The sequence below is a fragment of the Pararge aegeria genome, chromosome 16 (genome assembly GCF_905163445.1).
Source record: "Pararge aegeria chromosome 16, ilParAegt1.1, whole genome shotgun sequence".
NCBI lineage: Eukaryota > Metazoa > Arthropoda > Insecta > Lepidoptera > Nymphalidae > Pararge > Pararge aegeria.
The window spans coordinates 10,215,657-10,236,577 of record NC_053195.1 but is presented as its reverse complement, the minus strand read 5'-3'; the positions used below and the strand labels follow the sequence as shown (position 1 = coordinate 10,236,577).

General features: G+C 36.2%; 1 protein-coding gene across 1 annotated transcript in view; it reads left to right on the top strand.

Annotated features, from left to right (window-relative positions):
* Window positions 1-76: 76 nt before the first annotated feature.
* The window catches only part of LOC120630603 (nuclear pore complex protein Nup160 homolog), a 31,748-nt gene continuing 10,903 nt past the window's right edge, over window positions 77-20,921 (top strand). The window contains exons 1-20 of the mRNA XM_039899868.1: window positions 77-334; window positions 419-524; window positions 1,170-1,398; window positions 1,888-1,993; window positions 2,224-2,419; window positions 3,730-3,896; window positions 4,432-4,595; window positions 5,760-5,853; window positions 7,696-7,847; window positions 8,365-8,504; window positions 9,585-9,666; window positions 9,765-9,906; window positions 13,262-13,458; window positions 15,027-15,153; window positions 15,541-15,637; window positions 16,139-16,279; window positions 17,225-17,443; window positions 18,694-18,812; window positions 19,910-20,082; window positions 20,507-20,602. Coding sequence (XP_039755802.1) covers window positions 241-334; window positions 419-524; window positions 1,170-1,398; window positions 1,888-1,993; window positions 2,224-2,419; window positions 3,730-3,896; window positions 4,432-4,595; window positions 5,760-5,853; window positions 7,696-7,847; window positions 8,365-8,504; window positions 9,585-9,666; window positions 9,765-9,906; window positions 13,262-13,458; window positions 15,027-15,153; window positions 15,541-15,637; window positions 16,139-16,279; window positions 17,225-17,443; window positions 18,694-18,812; window positions 19,910-20,082; window positions 20,507-20,602 — 2,841 coding nt within the window. The 5' untranslated portion in view covers window positions 77-240. The remainder of the gene's footprint in view (window positions 335-418; window positions 525-1,169; window positions 1,399-1,887; window positions 1,994-2,223; window positions 2,420-3,729; window positions 3,897-4,431; window positions 4,596-5,759; window positions 5,854-7,695; window positions 7,848-8,364; window positions 8,505-9,584; window positions 9,667-9,764; window positions 9,907-13,261; window positions 13,459-15,026; window positions 15,154-15,540; window positions 15,638-16,138; window positions 16,280-17,224; window positions 17,444-18,693; window positions 18,813-19,909; window positions 20,083-20,506; window positions 20,603-20,921) is intronic.

Sequence of the window (20,921 nt, the reverse complement as noted above, 5' to 3'; positions counted from 1 at the left end):
CATGCAACTGTACAACTCTATGGCGTATGAGTTGAGTTAAAAAAAAAAACGAGACGTCAATGTGCGCGCCGCCGGTTTCATGTCACTTGTCATTTTATGAAACTTGAAATTTATGTTTGAGTTGTTAGGTTTTCAGTTTGTCCGAATATTTATTTAAAAGTTTTTGGTGTGCTATCTATAATATCTGAGTAAAATAATATTTATCGTAGGCTTTTGCAATCGTAAATTGACTTCCAAAGCATGGAATTCATTGAAGCCATACCGGTTACTTTTAAAGAAATCACCCCAAACCATAATATTCCAGAAAAATGGAAGGAAGTTGTATTAAATACAGGTTGGTTTTTGAATTATTGTTAAGCTATATTTATTGTTTGCTTCATCTAGTTCAGTTTTCATCACAAATCTTATTCTTTTTCAGGTGGAACACATAGTACACTCCAAGATATTAAACTTCCTCAAAAAGCAGGTGGTTATTGGTACAGAGACTCCAAAAAGGCTAATACAAGGAATCGATTTATATATTGGTAATATAATTGTTAAAAGTGTCTGCAGCAGCTTTTCATACTTGAAATTTATTTACTGTCACAATAACTCATTCTTTTTATTGTACAGTATCAGAGTTCTAATCTACAAATATAATTGAGTGCCAAATTTTATTCAAATCGGTTTAGCCTTTTCAGTATGTTTAGTGCTGAATATCTTTTTAGAATATTCTTAATATATATTTTTATTTATGTTAGTGTGGGTACAAATCATAAATATTCACACCTAAAATAAAGATTCTGCTGATATAGTTTATACTATAGCCTATATTTATGATCTCCAAATCAATACATTTGTTTTTTATTTTACAGTATTCACAAAAGCTTGCATTACAATTTAGAATTTTTGTTTTATTGTGGAGAAATGATTATATTATTAATCAATTTATTATTTTATACATAGCATAATCATACACCAATTCATAGGTTCTTGTTTTTTAGTTCTTTTTACTTCAAAATTATTTTGAGTGCCAACATTGCCTAATTTGTGTCATTAATTGTGTGTATATTTATTTATGGTTAGTTAATAAGTAACCCCATTTGGGCTTACAAATGAGTAGCCTAAGTTTTATTTATTTATGGTACTATAACCATCAATAAATAGGTATATTGATAATACATTTCTAGGCAAACAACATCTGATTCTATAGAACTATCAGAAGCTTCGCTAGATGTAAATTTGGCTGGATGCAACTTAAGATGTAAGGTAGCGCCAGGGACACCACCTTTAAACAATTTAGCATTCTACGAAAGAACATCTTCTCAGCAAATTGTTATACTTGCTGCTACAGTTTCATCAGTACATAGACTGGTGTTCCCTCATCCTGACGTTTTGCATTTTAGATTAGATAGAAAGGTAAGTACATTTAAAATTAATTTTATATGCTAATTTTATAATAATTTTTAATAGTGTTAATTATAAATTCAAGGTGTGTCTGTTTGTGCCTACCTATGTTCAGGGAATTGCTTTTAAAGCAGACTACTGTTTGCAGCAGTGGACGTCTATCGGTTGATATGATGATGATGATGATGACTCCTTGTTGCTATTTTATACTGGTAATTGATGATGCAGTTTAAGATGGTAGCAGGCTAACCTCTTAGGGAGTATGGTAGTATTAAACCCATATCCCTGATTGGTTTCTATGTGATTTTGTACTGAAATGTAAAATGGATTATCGGCACATCTTTGTTAGTAGGGTGGTAAATAGCCATAGCTAAAGCCTTCCAGCAGACCAGACCAGAGAAAAAAGAATCAAACCTAGTACCTTCAACTTAAAACTCCACCACTCACTACTGCACCAGGGACACTATTAAGTTATTTATTGTTATTACTTTAAATTTTCAGTCAACATTTGGATCAAGTGGTAATATGACTCCATCAATATTTATTGATACCAGTGCAATAAATAATCCAAACAATTATTATATTCTCAATCAATATTCTAACACAAGTAAGTGTAAATCACAGGCATATGTCTTAGAATTTTTTATTTAGTGCTTATGTATTTTAGGGTCTAGTCATTTGTACAAATCATGTGCTTGCCAAACAAATTGAAAATTGAAATGTTTTATTATTAGTCAGATTTTAAAGTTGCTTATTTAATTTGCATACTTATCATTTATTATCTAAGATTATCTAAGTCATATTTAACATAACAATTAAAAATGTACATAATTTTAGATACGGGAGTGGCACACTCCTGTGCCTCCTTATTGCGAGACAATGGTGAGGCAGTATTCGCCTTAGCATTTGGTTATGGTGTTGAAGGAGGGCTTTTGTTAGTCAAGCTACCAGTCACCGGTTCTGCAGTCACTTTATCACTTAAACGGGAATCTACAGTACCTAGATTCTTACATGGAATTACTGGAGCATTAAGGTAATGTTAAATACTATTTACACACCACTCGATCGACAGTACCTTATTACATAGCCTAGCCTAGGTCAAGTATGTCAATGCATCCTTTAGGCTTAGAAAGTAAGTAATGTTGTACTGGAATCCTTAGGTGCTTTTGATTTGAATAAGCAACATCGCACATGTCTTATCTGAATAAAATCTGTTCTTTCTAATATTGCTATCTCGCTCTTACGTATTATGGCGTTGCTATCACTCGTTAGAGCCTGTGAAGTGCAAACCATAGACAATATTAATTGTAAAAAAGTTGATCTTACTGCCTCGCGATTTGTGAAAAGTAGTATATACAACTTAGCGTTAAAGCTTCGAAATAGTAAACCACAGACGAACGGCCAAATGTCTCAAGTTGCAGATATATAAGAAAGGAGAAAGAGAAAAAAAGCTGCCTTCGTTTTGAGCGCCCTTTGTTTTAGGGCGCCAAAAACGGCGCTTGTGGTTTGTTCCTGCGCCCGTAACGTAAGACGTTGCTTTACCTCCTTGTTGAACATCTACTATTTACTTCTCTGCTTACAATAAGTAGCTTTAAGTAATGGCCACTGAGGACAAAGCAGTTAGCATTACCTTCTTGCAAAATGAAGGTTCCCACTTTGATAACCCTCCCGACTTGGACCTCGGTAATGGATTTCTAAGGTCAGGTCTAGCTGCAGTTAGTTAACGCCAAGAAAGTTCAGTTGTTGCTTATTAAATGTGTACTAACACAGATTCAAAGTGCATTGAAGTGAAAAGCGAACTTTTAACATAACATATTGACCTCTTTGATGCCTACAAATTAATGCATAAAATTTCCATAATGCATACATGCACAATGTAATATATTTTTTAAGTCATCAACCGATAGACGTCCACTGCTGTATATAGGTATTTTGTAGGGAATTCGAAATTCCACGGTTTTGTGCCGCTTGAATCCAGCGGCTACCCGCGCCGCGCTTACCAGTTCGGGGCTGCCATTCCAGCACCTTGGGACCAACGTCCATCCCTTCTCCGAACTATGTACCCCGCCCATTGCCACTACAGCTTCGCTACTTGTTGAGCTATGTCGGTAACTGGTTCTTCTACGGATCGCCAAATTTCTGATTTGATCACGTAGAGATACTCCGAGCATAGCTATCTCCATTGCCCGCTGAGTGACTCTGAGCCTTGTTATGAGGCACATAGTTAGCGACCATTTTTCGGAGCCATAGGTCATCACTGGCAACACGCATTGTTCGAAGACTTTGGTCTTCAGGCACTAAGTGTTTTTTTTTTTAACTACTGAACGAAAAATCATGTTTTAGAGGGAAGAGTGATGGTGTTGATACTTATGGAGTAGTGCTTGTTAATGGGTTGGCCGTTGCAATTTGCGGTGATACTTGCCTTCGTGCTTGGCTGTTGGATGATGGGGGAGCACCCACCGCTGTCTCCGCACCTTTATCACAAACATTAGAGAGACCTAAACCTCCTCGTAAGTATTTGAATAGTTGTTGTTGCCGTTTGACATGTTTCAATATGACACAACTTTAAACTTGATATTTTGTAAGTTTATTCAAATATATAAAAAAATGTAAAATTAAATAAGAAAAATTATCTATTTTCTTAAGAACTGATGTTATATTGGATTTTAAAGTGACCTTGACTTTGCGCCTCTATACAAAGTTCTAAACTGAACTTTAAGCCTTATACATATGCATATGCAATATCAGATATTCTATACCTATATAAAAAAAAGATTTTCTTTCGACTCAAACGAATTTGCATGAGTCACCTAGTTTTAGATAATAAATTTAGTTTAAGATGTTGATGAAATTTCAATATTTTGTAATTTTATAAAGATAACATTAATTTTAGTTTTTGGCACTAGAGGAGAAAATTATCATAAAAATGGCGTATCAAAGTAATAAATTTATAAAATTTAGATTCAGTATTAAAGGATTTATTTCATAACTAAAAGTGACTTAAAATTTTGTATGATTTCCTATTGACTACACATTTTATTACAGCACATGGTCACATGTTACAATATACAACTGCATTGGATGGAAGTATCTTATTAGTGGCCTATATCTCCTTTCCCAATGAATGTGAGTTTATGGTGATGAAAATGCACGATGGAGGTGCTGGCGCCGTCAAATTCTCACAGATATGCCACATATTTGGACCTCAGGTAACATAAATAATGCTAATATTTTTACTAGTGATGCAATGGAAGTGTGCAATGGAATCGAAAACGAATTCAGAAATAAAATAACATAGTAAATAACAAGTACCAAGAAAAAAATAGAATTTGAGAATTTTATATTAGTATTATTTTCTATAATAGCGAAATATTACGAAAATAAAGCTTAATTTGTTTTACTCTGCAAAAAATGGGATTCTGCGTATTGCAATTCATAATTGCTTAAGTAATCTTGGAAATTATTCATTGTTGATGCTCCGGTTTCGGAGCGTAATATGCGTAGAGGGTACATTGCCGAGGATCCGTTTGGTGTTGAGTATAAAGATAGAAGAAATTATAAAATGCACTATACTTACATATTAAGCTTAATTTTCATAATATATAATGGAATTTCGCAGTAACGCCTGCTTCTATTCAATATTAATAGCGATAGTTGTGCGTTCTTTTTGCAATTCTTTTTGACTATGCATTTTATTTTCTTGCATAGTTGAATTTGAACTATTATTCTAAAAGAAATACGAACCAAACTTGTTTCAAGACCTAAAAAAAGAAGAGAGCCATTTGCTATCCTAAGACGGCCGATTGGCGCAGTTTGCAGCGACCCTGCTTTCTGAGCCCAAGGCCGTGGGTTCGATTCCCACTACTGAAAAGTGTTTGTGTGATGAGCATGAATGTTTTTCAGTGTCTGGGTGTTTATATGTATTTTCAAAGTATTTATGTATATTATTCATAAAAATATTCATCAGGCATCTTAGTACCCATAACACAAGCTACGCTTACTTTGGGGCTAGGTGGCGATGTGTGCATTTTCGTAGTTTATTTATTTATTTGAATAGAGAACCATGCCCAAAAATAATAACCCGAATTACTACTGGTAACACAGATAACAAATGGTCGTTTGAAATTCCGTTGTAAAAGTTGCAAAAGCAGAAGCAGAATTTTATTTGTAAAAGCGTGCGGATCATCCGCAATTAAAAAACAGAAGCAGAATTTTGTTTGTAAAAGCGTGCGGATCATCCGCAATTAAAAAGCAGATTCAGAGGTCTGTTGCATCACTGGCGTTCACACGACATACAACTATGTACCTGCATAACATTCCCACAGGGATCATAATATTGAATTGCACAAACTGATATCTGTATTTTGTTTTAGCTGGACCTCCTTGATTATTCAATTGGTTATGGCGAGGGCAGCCACGTTATATGGGCGTTATGGACACAACCAGACGGGGATGCTGTAGTGACAAGTGAGAAATTAAATATAGTTATTTGAAAAGTTAATTCTAGGCCAGAACCCGTAAAATGTATCACTAATAATCGATTTAAAGAAACAAATATAACTTCAAGTAGCATAATACATTCAACAAAAATTCAACCCTAACAAATTATAATGACTTGACATCACATTATTATAATTATTGTGGATCCGTTAACATATTAATGTGTGAATTATTAGATTAAATAATAGTTGATCTATATTTTGTTGCCATTGTGTCTGTGCCCAATTTGACCTTCAAAACGCGATAAACTATAAATTATGGTTTTCACCGCGTATTTTTATGACAACTTTATGTATTTATTTCACTAAAAGTATATATCAAAGATTAACGTTTTTAATATCGTGAGTATTTTAATATACCATAGACAGTTAGACAGTTTGATTAGCGTTGTGTATAGGTCAATAAAGTTGTAACAATATTAAGTTCATAATAAATTACCGTTTATTAAAATACAAGTTTTGTTAAATCGATCTTCATCACGATGATTATGGGTAATTATATCGATGTCACGAAACATTATCGCTTGTTAAGTGAGAGAAGCAGCCTTGTGAGGGATTTTGCTAAGCTGCAATTTTTCTTATTAGGTTCCATCGTAAAATCCTTTTTACTCGAAATAAACTCAACTCATTTTGGTAATGTGTTTGTGAGGTTAATTAGGCAGTCTAATATGATTCCTAAGGTAATTTTGGACCTACCAATGCATAAGTTTAAAGAATGTGTTAAAACACATTTATTACAGCGAGATTATTATACAATTGATGAATTTCTTAATGACAAGGTTGCTTGGAAGCATCCGGCTCCGCTTTCATCTCTCACAAGATAGAAAAATGAATTTTGAAATGTAAATTGTTAATGTTGGAAAAGAGCAACTGCTGAGTTTCTTGCCGGCTTCTTCTCGGTAGAATCTGCCTTCCGAACCGGTGGTAGAGTCACTACACACAGACAGACTTGACGTTTCAAAAGTGCTTATATTAGGCCTACTTGAAATAAATGAATTTTGAATTTTTTTTTGAATTTTTTGAGTCTTACATACTTACTTAAGACAAAGTAGTAGTGAAATAGTGAAGGCACTAGACCTCAAATACCCACCGCATATAAACTTACGTACGTGTCGACTGAGACAATCTGCTGTAAGAGCGAAACGCGGCAACTTCCAAATGAAACAAGATATCAAGTGAGATACCTAATGCATTAGGCTTCCATTCTGGACTACGATTATCCTGCGTTTCAATGCAGACAGCTCCACTGTCATCTCCCCATGATAAAAAATGATTGTAAATTATGTTGGAAAACAGCAACTGCTGAGTTTCTTGCTGGCGTCTTCTCGGTAGAATTTTCTCCCCAAACCTGTGGTAGGTACGCTACAAACAGACTTACTTGACTTTTCCAAAGTGCTTATAAAGTAGGCGTACTTGATATGAAAGAATTTAAAATTCTAGTCCAAATCCTGAGATCCTAGCTCGTAACAATAGGAAAGTAATCGCATTGACGGCCGACTGGCGCAGTGGGCAGCGACCCTGCTTTCTGAGTCCAAGGCCGTGGGTTCGATTCCCACAACTTCAAAATGTTTGTGTGATGAACATGAATGTTTTTCAGTGTCTGGGTGTTTATCAGTATATTATAAGTATTTACGTGTATTATGTTCATAAAGATATCCATCAGCTCTCTTAGTACCCATAACACAAGCTATGCTTACTTTGGGGCTAGATGGAGGTGTATTGTCGTATTTTATTTATTTATTTATATTTATAATTCTAGTAATAAATACACTAGTATAGTGAAAGGCTGATAGTAGTGTATTTATCATAGGTAGTGCGATCGGTGCGGAAGTAAGCTGGCGTGCGGTTGCGGCGCGCGAGCCTCTGTCCGCTTTACCGCAGCTGGCTTCAAACCAGCAATATCGCGATCGGCTTCTGACTCCAGGCCTGTTTCCTCAAGCCCTTGTTAAAAAGGCCCTTGTGGTATGCATGTTACTTATTTATGTCGTATAGTTTTATTATTTGCTGGATCGTGACGAAATCTTTGAGTTCAGAAAATCTCTTCTCTGTTTTAATTTAGACCCACACATCTCTTAAACATGGTACTTCCGCATACATGCACTTTTGTTAATCCTTGACTTTTTAACCGGCGACAAAAAAGGAGCAGGTTCTTAATTGGATGCGTATTTTTTAGCTTTAATTTTGTATACAGTGTAACAATTTCGACTCCCCCTAGCTTTGGTTTTATGTTTAAGAATATATTTCACCGCCGTCTTACTATAATGTAAAAAATTATATTGTGACGTATCAAAAGTGCCTTTTATATGATTACATTTAAATAAATAAAGTTTTGATTTGACAAGTCTAATAATTTCAGGATAGTTCTAGATCGTAGATTAGTGAATCACCTCAGTTATAAAAATATAGTAAAAAACCAGAAGAGTATCGATTGTTGTATTTATAACGACAATTTATTAGCTATTTCGTGAAATATTAATAGATATACCGCCGAACTTGGGGAGGTGCTGAAACCGGAATGGATGCAGACCTGAAGGAATCATGCATGAGCGCTGTGCAAGCGCGCATGCGCAATCTTACCGCGCGATCCACAACTCTTGACCATTCACAGCTGATGCATAAGTAAGTTACTACACCAAACACACAGACTGTAGTGAACAGCTCACTCTATAATGACTTTTATCACCAAATTAATTTGCGCACTTTAAAAGCAGACTCATGCCTAAAGGCGGGCGTTGGCTACTTCGAAGTATCAGCACGTACTGCACACCTTCTATGTACTAATACTTAGTTTTTTGATTTTCTATTGTTACATGATTGTAATATACAACGTGTAACGGAATTATGAAATACTGTTGAAGGGTGAATAAGTATATTTCACTTGTAAAAATGAATCACCCTGTAAAAATAATAAATCAAAAAAAAATAGTTAATAATAATAATAATGTAAAAATAATAAATAAGGTCGCCTTTTGCTTTTAATTTTTTGTTTAACTATATTTGTAATTTCTCCTTTATTACGCAATAAAGATGTTTAAATAAATAAATCAAAAGAAGCATATTTATTTTTCCATACAACTAATTTAACAACAACAATTAATAGTTTACTTATGACAACCCTATTGAAGATAAAAGACCGGCACGTGCATTGTACCTACACTGCGTGACGCGATAGGTACGCGTATATGTGACAGGAGTCACTTTATTTTACTCTTATTTATGTGATGGCTGTATCTAATTTCTTTCAATACAAACTTATGGCAATGGTTTACCTAAAAACTATTAGCGTTTCGGCGTCACAGGTAAGTCTCAGAGACAGTAAATAATGTTCCTCTAAAGCCTCTGAAGTATTATTTCGGTTTTCATGTACACGTTGTATACGTATTAAATGCTTTATTCTAACATTCATGTACACGTTGTATACGTATTAAATGCTTTATTCTCACATAGTTTTCAAAGTAACGTGTTTGTATGCTACGAATGATTTGAACAGATGAACGATACTACTAATATACGAATACTTGGCCGGGCACGCTTCGCAGGGTTACGAAGCTTAGCTCGGCAGTCAAAACGTTTAAAGCAAAGTGCGTTAGTCGTTGATTACACGCGTTGATTTACGAAAAAAACCTTGTATTTTTATTCAGTTAGAGAAAATGGACTTGGCATACGTGCTTTGAGATATTTTATTATTTTTGTTTTAAGATGCTGGTCAGATTTATACAGCTGGTGCATGCAATACATGGAAGGCTTGCAGAAACCACTCGGTCTTATGGTGTCGAAACATGTGAGTCAAACTTATTTAACGTAAATATTGCGTGTTTAAAATATAATTAAATAATCACTTATTGGTCTGATGATGATGGCGATGGTCTGTGCGTTTAGAGCGGCGAGGCGGATAGCGGTTGGTGGTGTGCGGTGGTGCGTCGCTCAGGCGTCTCGCTGGTGCGTCAGCTAGAGCCGCTCGAACGCATCATGCTATCGCCATCACCGGAGGACACGTTACCTGACGCCCGTGCAGTTATGGGTATGTTATATTATAACACTATAACGACTCTATAGAGCGCCTACTTGTATAAGATAAGGTGGAAGGCTCCAGAGAGGTGCGATGAACCGCCCATTGGCGCCAAATCAAACCCGCATGAATGTACCAGGCTGTGTGCGAGTAGTGAGATTTGGCGAAAGCTGGTGAAGCAAATAACATCTGCTAGAAATACCTACCGTCACTCCATGATAAGAGTGTTACGACAAAGAATACAGTCGGTGCATTCAGATAGCCATGTGGAGCGATATGGGTGGAGTGCGGTTGTGCATCTTATGAAAATGTAACGTGTGCGTCAACTAGAGCGCATATAGCGCTTTACACAAACGCATTCTATCTGAAAGCCAATGTCTTTTTTATAAATTTGCAAAGCTATATTAGGTAATGGGTTATTTAAATAAGGCTTCAAGGCTCTCCTACCGTCGATGCCGAAATTAGTATATGCCTTTCACATCAGTCTTATAGCGATTACATCGCGATTGTACGTCATCTCAAATCCTGTCGGTTCCGAAGTTTTGTACATGCATTTTAAATTTATAAAATTGATAATTCCTCCCAGTGTAGATAAAAAAAAAACTAATAAAAATTATAAAAAAAAAATATTTAATTAGGCTGTTTAGGATATCTCCTGCCCATGCCTTGCAGTGTGATAATATAAGGCAGTGAAGACTGACCTATATTACTGTTATGGACGTAAACGCAAAAAGAGAAGAAGAAGAAATGATACACTATCATTGCACACAAACTTTAAAATGTGCATAAAATAAAGTAGTAAACAAAATTAAAAATACAATAATTGTAGGCATGCAAAGGCGGCCTTATTGCTGCAAGCAATTTTTTAAAGCTGCAACAGAGTGGGATAATGGAATGATGATGTATATATAATACATATTTTTTCGAAAATATATAGACATACGTAATCTCTCATACCGCCGTCCTTGTTCTGAACAAGGACCACTTCTTATTGGATAGAAGCAGGCGTTCCTTTGCGGAAATCCATGATATATTATCAAAATTAAGCTTAATTTGCTATACTCCGCGAAAAGCAGGAGAATCTGTGTGGTGTAATTTATAATTTCTTCAATCCTTATACCCCCACACCAAACAGATCTTCGGCAATATACCCTCTACGCACGTTTCGCTCCGAAACCGGAGCATCATCAGGAGATGTTGACTTTACAATGAATAATTGTTAAGTGAAAAATTCGCCAAATGTGTCGCCTTTTATACCTTTCTGACCCCCACCTAATCTATCTAAGCCCCTCCCACCTCATTAGTGCCTCTGAATATGTTCAATAGAGGTGAAGTTGATAAATTTATTTGTTCGTTTAGTAATTCGAACCTCCCATTCCTATGTTTAATAATTTCTAATTGTTCCCTCAAATCAAGTCTCAACCCTTTGTAGCAAGCATGTAATATTTCGTATGAATGATTACTGGTTACGTTATGTCCACAGTCAAAATATGTAAAGTTTCATTAACTGGAACATTACTAAACAGACTGTCCACATCCAATGACAGCAATTTGCAACGGATAGGTAGATTTATATCTTTGATTTTGTTTACTAATTCAATACTATTTTTGATTGCAAATTCTGGCTGAAAAGAAGTCTTCAATTTTAAAATATAATTTAAATATTTGGCTAAATTATATGCTGGGGCTCCAATGTATGAAACCACTGGACGTATAGGAATATTTCCTTTATGTATCTTTGGTAAGCCATACAATGCTGGGGCCCGAGGATTCATTTCAATGACTTTCTGCTTTAATGATTGTTTTAGGGAATATGTATTCTGATTTATTTATAGCTAATCTAACTTTTGCTGCAAAATGTTTAGTTGGATCAGAAGATAGTTGCGAGAATTCATCCCCTGTGATTACATCTTTAACTTTGTTTACATACTCGTTGCGGTCCATAATCACAACTGCATTCCCCTTATCTGCTTTTGAAATTATAAGATCATTATCTGCAATGGTGTTCTTTAAAGATCTTAATACTCCGATGTCTGGATTATATAATGGGACTGAATTATTAGAAATTAAACGTCTACATCCAGGAGAAGTATCAGAATTAATAGAATTAACACAGATATGTATGCAGCAAAATTATTTTAGATTTAATGATATGTTCTATCATCAAAGAGAGGGATTAGCTATGGGATCTCCACTAAGTCCCTTAATGGCTGAAATATTTATGGATTATTTTGAAAATAAGAACATAGTAACTCATAATAATATTTTGTATTACTATAGATACGTAGATGATATAATTATATGCTGGACGGGGACAGATAGACAGCTAGATGTTTTTGTGGAAAAGCTTAATAAAATTCATCCAAAAATTAAATTCAAATCAGAGATGGAACAAAACAATTCATTAAATTTCTTGGATTTGAACAACAGAGGCTGATTGCTAAGGAGTTATACGCCGTACCAATGGACAAACTGAATAGGTATAAGACCAGTCTGACTTACTTCGGATCTATATCAGAGCGTGTAGCAAGGATACTTAGATCACATGGAGTTCATGTGGCTTTTAGAACAAATAACCAACTGAGAGCTATTTGTAACGGTAAGGACAGATTGGACAATAAGCACAGATCAGGGGTATATAAACTCCAATGTTCTGAATGCCACGCCACATATGTGGGTCAGACCGGACGTAAATTTGAAACACGTTACAAAGAGCATATGGCAGCCTTCAATCATAACCATCCTGAAAAATCTCATTTTGCAAAACATCTTTTAGACAGTGGACATAACGTAACCAGTAATCATTCATACGAAATATTACATGCTTGCTACAAAGGGTTGAGACTTGATTTGAGGGAACAATTAGAAATTATTAAACATAGGAATGGGAGGTTCGAATTACTAAACGAACAAATAAATTTATCAACTTCACCTCTATTGAACATATTCAGAGGCACTAATGAGGTGGGAGGGGCTTAGATAGATTAGGTGGGGGTCAGAAAGGTATAAAAAGCGACACATTTGGCGAATTTTTCACTTAACTATTATTCATTGTAAAGTCAACATCTCCTGATGATGCTCCGGTTTCGGAGCGAAACGTGCGTAGAGGGTATATTGCCGAAGATCTGTTTGGTGTGGGGGTATAAGGATTGAAGAAATTATAAATTACACCACACAGATTCTCCTGCTTTTCGCGGAGTATAGAAAATTAAGCTTAATTTTGATAATAATAAGGACGACTTCCTTCTGGGAAAGGCTTAGACGCAGCACCTAAAGAACTATTATTATACTCATAAATATAAATTTTAGTAAAAATAAAATACACATACATATAAGTGTTGTATAGCAACGGAAACTCGGGTTGTAGGTGGTGACACAGGGGAGTTGTCCGCGGACGCGGTCAGAGTCGTGGTTGCCGGCGCTCGCTGGGAGCGGGCCGCCACCACGCCGGGCGCGGCCGACCTCGAGCGGAGGCTGTTTGCGTGCGCGGCGCCGCTGGACCGCTTACTGCCTCGCCTGATATATCTGCTACACGCCGCTACGCCGCAGGATCACCCCGCACCAGTAACTTTCATTCAATTATAATTATCATGTGCCTTTTGGAGTAGAGACTAGGACCGTGAGGTCCGGAGGCAAGAGCCCTATTCAAAGAATTATCGAAAAGGGTTATCGAGTCTACCGGTGATCCTAGAGCGGGCAGTTACCTTGGCCAACGAATTAGTTTGGCCATCCATAGGGGCAATGCTGCCAGCATCTTAGGAACTGTGCATCGCTGCGGTGGTTTCGAGGAAGTTTTAGATTTTATTTAGTTTTAAATAGTTTATTTTAGGTTATATTTATAAAACAATTATTATAAAGAATAATAAATAAATATTTTTTTAAATATATAAAATATATATTATAATAACCAACTTACAAAAAGAAATCGTCCGCCTGGGATTCACATACTTCTTGGGACACCCTATATATAATTCTATTATAATGTCTATTAAAGTCAAAGTCAAAGTCAAATATTCCTTTATTCAAATAGGCACATAGATGGCACTTTTGATGCGTTATTGTATACAAAATGTGTACATAGCAGTGAGTAGTGATGGCGATAACTACAATCGTAAACTTAAAACTAAAGCTACGAGGGTTCCAATCGCGCCCTGGTCTAAGAAGAAGCCCACAAAAAACTTAGCCGGGTGTTCTTTTTGTTATCACCATCTCACATTGTCATTAGCAAAAATTTAAGAAGCAACCTGGTTAGAGCAATTGTTTACACCCAAGCTTTTTTATCGTTTACGTAATCCTTTATACTATAATAGGACTTTTCTATAAGCTTTCGCTTAATACAAACTTTGAACTTCTTTAGTGACATCCCCAAGATATCAACCGGTAATTTATTGTAAAATTGTATACAATTTCCTTTAAATGAATTGCTTATTTTGTGTAGTCTAGTGTACTGCACTGCAAGTTTATTTTTGCTTCTAACGTTCAAATTATTGCAGTCACATTTTCTTTTAAATTTTGATATATTTTTGTGAACATACATTAAATTTTCAAATATGTATTGGCTATAGAGTGTCATTATTTTCTTCTATCTTTCAATGACTCTCTAAAGATGACACTTCCAATATAAAATACTTAAAAAAGGCATTCGTCTTAACACTACTTTTTGGGAGAGCATAAATACATTTTACTATAAATATAAAAATAAATTCCTGCTCGCTAGTCATACTCACAAGACTTTAGAACGGCTGGACCGATTTGTCTAATTATGGTCTTAACATATTCGTGGAAGTCTAGAATAGAAAGGGTTTAAAGTTTGAGAAAAATACGAAAAACAGACGGTAATATATATAATTCTGCGTGTGTTCGGTCACATAACTTACTAAACAACTTGTATATTTCAATGGAGTTGGTTTAAAAACACAAGTGGACCCGGTACGTGGCGTTGCTTACCGGGCAGTACAACGTCTGGCGGATTCGCTAGTTTTATTGTAATATCTTTTGTTGGAAAGATTAGTTCAACTTCCCAGCCCTGGATGTCACTTGCACTAGAAGTCCTCAGACAGATGACAATAACAAAAAACAAGTAAGCTATAAAAAATAGGGGTTAAATTAAAATTCTCGTGCTTCTATTATAGACTTTGTCACCAGAGCAGATTGATGAAATCACATCAATTTTGGAGCCTATCAGGGATTTACAAAATGCAGTACTCGAACTGAACGATGCGTTAAGATTGGATGTTCCCGAAATTGATACATGTACAAGTAAGTGGTCCTTCACGCCCCAACTAAGCTAATCAATTTGATTTTTGGCATAAAGCTAGTTTAACTTGCACTTTGTCAGTGTTTAACATGAATTAAGCTAAAGCTTACGAGACAGTTATCAGGTTGTCGCAAATTATAGCAAGACAAGCTTAAATCTGATGTATATAATTCTTCGGTGAGTGCGTTTGTCACCTACCTTCCTAAACGGATGAACTTATTTGGATGATATTTTGGTGTTGCTGCATCTTCAGAACATCATACCGGGCCAACTTGTGATTAATATAAATCAAACGATCTCCTTCTGTAAACATATTAATAAAAATTAAATAGAGCTTATCATAGACTTTGCGACCATTTCGTATCATAATCGTATTGTTTCCATTGCAGGCGATAATGAAGAAACGAGCGAGTACGAGAACCTCTTTGCTAGTGATCTAGGTGTGGCTATAGTTACTGAAGCGATACGTCAAATGGCTGAAATGAGGTAAGTCATGTTCGAATACTTTCCTGTACTAAAAAGTTAATGCGCGATTTCGATTTGCAGAGTTGGATAGGGGATTTGAAGGGGACTTATATAGAATGAGCTATATTCTCGGCCACAGTTAGTGTGAAACTCTGAAGACTAGGGTTCAAGAGTGCGTTTGCAATTCCTTTCTATAATTTAAATTGCACCTGTTGTTACATAAGATTGCTGTAAACAGCTTAAAAAAAAACATTGAAAATAATAAAAAAAATGTAAAATACTAAAAAAAGAAAAACTAAAAATAAATATTGTGGAAATAAAATTACTTAAGCAATTAACTATTTATTAACTGAAGCTTAACACAATGTATGTTATCGCTGAAGATATCTGTACTATCACGAAAGCAATTTGCAACAAATTGCATTCGATACATAGGACTATGTTGACCAAGATTAGTTCTGATTTATTGGCAAGCAAAAAGTCTTACGGTGATCCAATAAATCCAAGTTCCGTAATGTTCAGGTCACGCGTCGTCCGCGGGGCTATGGCAGCGATGGGTGTGGCGAGAGGCGCAGGTGGAGTGCCAGGTGCAGGACATTGCGCCGTACACTGGCAAGCGTATCGCGCTCTTTTGTGGCTAAGAGCAGCTACGCTGCAGCGTCCGTGAGTATTACTATTATGTTGTATTAATATAATACTTTTGAAATCCAAGCAATACTTCTTAAACGTGTTTAAGAAGTATTGCTTGGATTCAATTGTTAGTTAGTTAACTTTTTGTTTACTCATTGAAAATGGCGGCGCGCAATTATAGTGTAATTCAGTGATTCAGATTCAACATATATGTACCTTTGCCGGGAAAAAAGTGTTTGATGCTTTCACGTAGAGTTAATCAAACAAATTTTTTTTTGGTGCACCTTAGGGTCCGTTCACACAGACCGGCTCGGAGAGGAGAGCAGATTTTTATCACGTTGGAAACAGTGTTTTGAGTGATTGTAGTAAAGTTTATTTTTGCATTTGCACCTTTTTTGTCATTAAAAATGCCTGAACGCGCTTCGATGAAGTAATAAAAGGAGCCGACCGGCTCCGCTTGCGTGCTCTTTCTCGCTCGCGCAGCCGCACCCGCTTTCAGATCTCTTCCAGCCGGTCGATGTGAAATAGTTGGCGGCTCCGCTCCGGCCAATTCCAAGCGTATACGACCCGGTCTGTGTGAAAAGAAAAAAGCAGGCCGATGCTCTCCGAGCCGGTCTGTGTGAACGGACCCTTACAGTCATAAATCAATACTGAGCATAGACTAACATGTAAAAAACATAACATGAAATCTGTAAAATTCGAATGGATTCAATTTTGTTCCTGTTTATAAAACGACTGATTTACGCTAATGTGTGTGGCGTTAGTTTACATTACAATTGAAACTCAGACTAACACTAATCTTATCTAAACTAACAAACTAATCGAAGAACAATTGTACACGACACGTTCACGACACGATTTGACTTTTATATAAATTATCAATAAACGTGCCATAACGTCGAAAGGTGTTGTCACCGTTACTATTCCGCCTTTTTCTACGTTTATTAATGCGGCCTTTGAAGTTGTTTTATTCATCAGTGCGGCAGGATCGTCGGAAGCATTCCGTCTTAAATTAACGGCGTTGGGTGGAGAGAGTGCGGAGAGCTCGAGCACTGCGGAGACTGTGGGGGGGGCGGCGGCTGCGTACGCGGCAGCTGCCGGGGGGCGACGTGCCAGAACGCACCTCGCGGCCGCACGCGCGCCTACTCACTGGCATCAGGCGCTGCCGCTAATGGCGTACCACCTCGCGCATCAACTGTATCCTTTACCACGAATGTTTTTCGTACCTTTATTATACGTATATAAATGCGAAAGTTCCGATGATTGTTTGTTACTCAATCACAGCTGACTTAAGAAGATCTGGCTTCAATTTAGCACAGGGATCGAATGTAAAAAAAAATAGAGTTTATTAATGCTTTCAATTGAATTTAATTCAAAAAGGTTTTAGGTTTCTTTTTATATTCATCTCACTAGATTTAATTTAAGTGTATGGTTCTCGCTCCAGAGATGGGCGATAATAACTGCGACTCAGTCTTGCACTATAGCAGTATTATCGAATTTGGGTTTCATGATATACATTACCTTATGTTCGCCTAGTAACTGTTAATTGAAATAAACTATTATTATTATTAAAATTTTTGTCCCGAAAAAATTAAAGGGATAGATTTGTTTTTGTTTTTCATAGAGCTTTGCTGAACGTAATCTTAAACATCGCCAACGAAGTAAGTTGAACGCAACGGTTTGGCCATGCCTATAAATAGTAGGTAATAAGTTATCGTAGTTACATCTTAAAACAGTTTTCCTATTTCTGATCCGATGCCGCGTAGTAACTGATTAGAGGTATCGGTTTTAATATGAATACCTGTTACGGGTAGGAACAGGATAGCCTTCTACCTTCTAAGATATGCATTATTATTTACGACCAAGTTAGGTTACTGTCATAATAAAGAAAGAATGCAACTTGTTACATTAACATCTGATAAATATTATTAGTCTTAATTGATTGCGCTGATTCGAAAACAATAAAATAAGTATAAAATAAGAATAAAATTTCAAATGGTATACAACGTGTAACAGAGTTATGAAATAATATTGAAGGATGCTTAAGTTTATTTTATAAGGAATCACACTGTAAAAACATTAAATCGAAGAAGCATATTTATTTTTGCATACAAAAGAATTCAAAATATTTCAAGTGTTTACTTTTGGCAACCCTATTGAAGATAAAAGACCGACACGCGCATATAACCTACGCTATGCGACGCGTACCTTATAAAGTGACAGGAGTCACATGATTTTAACTTTGCATGTGATGTTATTGCTGTATCTGATTTCTTTTATTGTTGAAACTATGGCAGTGGGTTACTATTAGGTTTTTGGTTTCACAGATCAGTCTCAGAGACAGTACATAATGTACCTCTAAAGCCTGTAAAGTATTTTCGGTTTACATTTACAAGTTGTATATGCGTCACAAAATATCGAAATAAAGCTCCTTAAATTAAGTTCAGTTGGGCTGTAAGCGGTGGATTCGAGTTTGGTTGGTGGGTAGCTTCCATAAACCAGCCGCGCCTTGTGCAGAATTACGTGGCGCTTTTGGAACCATGGTGCGAGTGGAACGCTTGCTCGCGTAATTATTTTTATTTGTTTGATTATTAGTATTAATGTTCCGTTGTACGCCTACTCAGTGGCGTGCATAGAGGGTATGCACAGATTATATAAAATGATAAAAATCTCAAGTACGAGGTATAAAAAACTTAAGCATTGTCAGAGTTATGAAAAGCCTTAAGCCTTAAGTTTTTATAACTTGTACTGGAAGAATATGATTCATTCTATATCATCTGCATGGCCTGTTCATACCCTCTATGCACGACACTGCTCTTACTTAACCTGGCTAAGTTTGTTGTGGGCTCTTTTTAGACCAGGGCGCTTTTGGAATCCTCCTAGCTTTAGTTTTAAGTTAACGAATACAGTTATCACCATCACTAACATTAGTGTACCAAGTTAAATGTATGAACGCTTCATAAGTGCCTGAAATAAGATCTACATGAATAAAACATTTTTGAATTTGAATTTGGCCCCATAACAGGATATATTTTAATCGATGGGGCACGGGTAGCCCGCAGCGATCCCCGTTAAAAGATATACCGTAGTCGATCTTAATAAGAGGTTCAATGCAAATACGCTTTACTGTACAACGAAATTATAACACCAACATTGAAAACATAGTTGCGTGAACAATGAAGTGTGTGTGTCAATAGACAATTTGTTTGAACACACGTCCGACTCCGAAGTTGTTGCCATACGTCTAAAGGCTTATTCTTTCAGATAGAAACACAATCTGTTTCTCTTTCAAAGAATACGTCGAAAAAAATACGGAAGTTGTCTACATCAATCATCGAACGAAAATTGCTACATTACTAAAGGTTTGATTTCGAATGGTTTTATATGCAATATTAATGAAGTTTGCATTGGTTAATAAAATCTAATCATTTTCGCAGTCTAGGATGTTGTACCTGACCAAATTCGGGAAGATTTCATTTAACCACCTCTCACCACCAGTCACACAATTTATACGAAAGTGAAGAATTAGTAATAATTGGTCTGAGATAAGTTTTTTGTGGGCTCCAATTAAAATCGTTCTGGCCAACCCTAAGGTTATGTTTTAATGATAAATCGTGCTGTTCAATTTGTTGTCATATATTAAAAGCAGGCATATTTATGCAGGTCAGTTTATCCTGGGACTGGCTCTGCTTGAGTTGGACGACGCGGAGGGTGCGTACACGGCTTTCTGTCGCGCCGCAAAGGGTGTAAGCACAGAGCCCTTCCTGCGCAACTTGGTCGCTACGCCCGATGCTAGGCTTACTCAGCATCAGGCACTCGTTCTTTACTACATGAAGGTAAGTTTTTTCAATGCTTAGCTATAAAGAAATGAACAAACTGGAGTTTATCAATTATAATCTATATTCATATATATAATCTATATTATCAATTATCAATAGTAATAGATAAGTTCTCTAACGCAATTTAATTCATCATCATCATCATCGTCATGTCAACCCATTATCGGCCCACTACAGGGCAAGGGTATTCTGCCACAATGAGAAGAGTTTAAGGCCATACACGCTGGCCCAGTGCGGATTGGTGGACTTCACACACCTTTGAGAACTTCATGGAGTACTCACAGGCATGCAGATATTTTCATTGCTTAAAACGCACATATCTTAGAAAAGTTAGATTTTAGAGTTGCGTGCTGGGTAGGACGTCGCTTCAATTTAATAAATACAGACAAATTAAAATATATTGTAATATATCATTCAACAGGTGATAAAATTGTTCGAGATACATGACGCTGGTGCATGCGTCGTAAGACTGGCGGAGACGGCAATCAGTATAGCGGATAAAGATGATCCAAATTTGGTAACATTTTTTTTATTATTTCAACTTATGTAAGTAGAATGGTTGACCCCTATAATTGTACAAGCACCGGATCTTGACCTCTTGCAGTATCTTATCTTATATCTTTAAACGAGCAATTCTTGTATATATATATATATATATATAATTGGAATCTCGGAATCGGCTCCAACGATTTTCATGAAATTTAGTATACAGGTGGTTTCGGGGGCGATAAATCTATCTTCATTTTTAAAAAATGTCCTTTTATTCGTATTTTCCGGTAAAAACCGATTTGGTGCTGACAAAGTTGCACGGGTCATCTAGTTTACTCTATATATTA